The 2,998-nt window shown below is 38.2% G+C and overlaps 1 protein-coding gene across 1 annotated transcript in view; it reads left to right on the top strand.

Annotated features, from left to right (window-relative positions):
• LOC107600298 (scm-like with four MBT domains protein 1) overlaps window positions 1-2,998 on the top strand; it is a 29,468-nt gene that overhangs the window by 15,666 nt on the left and 10,804 nt on the right. The window contains exons 9-10 of the mRNA XM_016292158.1: window positions 666-825; window positions 2,756-2,838. Of these exons, the coding sequence (XP_016147644.1) occupies window positions 666-825; window positions 2,756-2,838 (243 nt within the window). The remainder of the gene's footprint in view (window positions 1-665; window positions 826-2,755; window positions 2,839-2,998) is intronic.

Genomic DNA, 2,998 nt, shown 5'->3' with positions numbered 1-2,998 from the left:
CTTGAGTGAAAGTACAGATACTGCTGGTCAAATATTACTCAATTACAAGTTGTAAAGACAGATTTTTACTTAAGTAAAAGTAAAAAAGTACTTGCTTTTAAAAGTACTTAAGTACCAAAAGTAAATTTTTATTGTTGTATGTAATACTTGCAATACTTCTGAAGCAACTTACAATACATTACACCTACTGAATACACTGACTAGCTTGTAGTATCTTTGAAATAAAGATTTATTAAAAAAGAAAAACTGAAATATCACATGGTCCTAAGTATTCAGACCCTTTGCTGTGACACTCATATATTTAACTCAGGTGCTGTCCATTTCTTCTGATCATCCTTGAGATGGTTCTACACCTTCATTTGAGTCCAGCTGTGTTTGATTATACAGATTGGACTTGATTAGGAAAGCCACACACCTGGCTATATAAGACCTTACAGCTCACAGTGCATGGCAGAGCAAATGAGAATCATGAGGTCAAAAGGAACTGCCTGAAGAGCTCAGAGACAAAATTGACATTTCACACTGAAGGATGAGTGTTTTCCATAAACATGGGTGTATTCCAGATAACTGAGCTCAGGATGAACAGGAAAACTAGTTGTAGAGCTGTGCCCTTCTTCTTAGCTCTGTGTGCTCTATTCATTTACGTGTTTGTCTGTGTGTGACAGGTGTTTAATGACCATTTTTTTCTGGTGCAAATGGATGATATGAGAGATGAGGCACAGAAAGAGGGAGGCGGACGCTCTTTCCTATGTCACAGAGACGGTCCAGGAATCTTTCCTACACAGTGGAGTCTGAAGAACGGAGTCAAGCTCAGCCCTCCTCTAGGTCCATACATTTAGCCTGCTTTTAATTGTCATATACAGTAAGGAAAGTTAAATAACACAAATGTCTAACAATTTATTAATAAAAGGACCTAACAGAAAGGAGGTCCACCCTTTTCTTTAAGAACAGCTTCTTTTCTTGGAATGCTGTCTTACAAGTCCTGAACTGTCTGTAAGGAACAATTGCATCATTCTTCTCGAGCAGGAAAACTTTGCTTAAAAGATCTGGTGATTGAATATGCCACCAAGCATTTCACTTCATCCTGCTGTCCATGAAACATTGGTTTTGTGGTAATGCACACACATGAGCGAGCAGTGTCTTTACTGTAGGATGCTCTCTGTCCTGAAAAATGGCTTCATTCGCTGGCAGTTATACTGCCCAGCAGAGCAGTCATTAGACCTAATGGCAGGTGTGGGACGGCTGGCCATGTCATTATGGATCCTTCCCCATTTTAACTAGGGGTGGAACGGTTCACGTGGAAAAAAAATCGAACTGTATGGTTTTCCCCACACGGTTCGGCACGCGCTAGGACCGCTGTTCAACTTAAATCTGACAACGCATCTGTAATACAGTTTGATATAAATAACACTTAAAACACACAGGGTTCGGCTAATATATGTTTGTTGATGGATGCGCATTCTGGCTTCCCCATACATTACAACAACAGCGATGAAAAAAAAACGTGGACAAACCATTCACTCTTGTTCAATGCGAATGCCGTGTGCTGGAATATGAGCATTTATTCCGTCATCACCCGGGTGCTGATAGCGCGCACAAGTGAGACCTGAACCGTACACGTTGATAGCCTATCTGTGTTTAAGCTAAACTCATTTAAGCTTTGCCAGTTTAAACATTTAAGAGCCAGAGGACACGAGCTCGTGCGCGCAGTGAGAAGATTTGTGCGTGCGCTCATCTGAAGCGCGCAAACCCACGCCTCAGAATGCACGCAAATATTAAGCTCTCTCTGAAGTATTGTTTAAATGGACAAATTCACACAAAAATTGTCAAAATGCCCATCTTGGTAAGTATCCTATAGCAGACATAGCCGGCTGAACGTACTGAATCAGTGCATTCTCTTAAAGTGACAGCACTTTCTTAATATTAATCAAACAGCAACAACAAAGAAATCACTCACTGCTCTTGATTGGATAGCTTTTGTAAATTTAATAAAGATTAACCTTCAATTTATACAGTCAAATATGCAATGCTGTTTTACATTTCATTACTTTATTCAATTTCTGTACCTAAAAACTAATATTAGACCTACCTAAAAAAATGAAAACCACTGTTTATTTTATATGTATCTTTACTTTACTAATTTATTTGTGCTGTTGCTTGTAGTTAGATAGATTATTCTTATTTTCTTGATTTTTATTTGACAGTATAGTTTTTGCCTAAACATAGCACATACCGAAACTGTGACTCTAAAACCGTGATACAAACCGAACCATGAGTAAGTTGAACCGTTCCACCCCTAATTTTAACAGCTGAAAACAGACACTGAGGCTTCAGCCAAACATAAACCCATCTGGATGAGAAATCCATTAATGCGATTCATCATTTATTTTGATCTGGTTTCCAGGTGTTTTCTTGACACCAGGTTGTGTTGATATACTGTGGTCTTAGTTTAGGATTTTGACCTCTTTGACCTCTTTGGACCTTTGTTGCTGTGAGCATTCACATATCAAAGTGTTTATTGTCAGATCTCTTTTACGCCTCACATGCTGCTAATTGCCAATCAACATATTGATTGGTTCATCATTTCAATTGCCATTGGGGCTCTGTTTGTGATTTACTTCAATGTTAAAATCTTGTTTCATCTAGCCTTTTCAGTTATTTTCTAATCTATATGTATATTAGGGAGCGAGTCATGCAGTTGACAGTTTCTCAGGTGCACTTGTTGACCTGTGTTCATGTGTGTGTGTGTGTGTAGGGTTCCAAGGTCAGGACTTTGACTGGGCAGACTATCTAAAGCAGTGTGAAGCTGAAGCAGCCCCTCAGCAATGCTTTCCTCCTGTGAGTTTCCTATTCTACATATTTGGGGCAAAGGCATTACAAAAATACATTAAACACATTACAAATGCATTAAACATGCTAATTTTACATAATTATATACCTCAATATAACTCTTTTATTGTTAACATTTTACATTTTTGAAAACTCATTTTAATAATAA

The sequence above is a fragment of the Sinocyclocheilus grahami genome, unplaced genomic scaffold (assembly GCF_001515645.1).
Source record: "Sinocyclocheilus grahami isolate Dianchi unplaced genomic scaffold, SAMN03320097.WGS_v1.1 scaffold281.1, whole genome shotgun sequence".
NCBI lineage: Eukaryota > Metazoa > Chordata > Actinopteri > Cypriniformes > Cyprinidae > Sinocyclocheilus > Sinocyclocheilus grahami.
The sequence above is the reverse complement of the archived record's forward strand: the minus strand, read 5'-3'. Positions and strand labels throughout refer to the sequence as shown.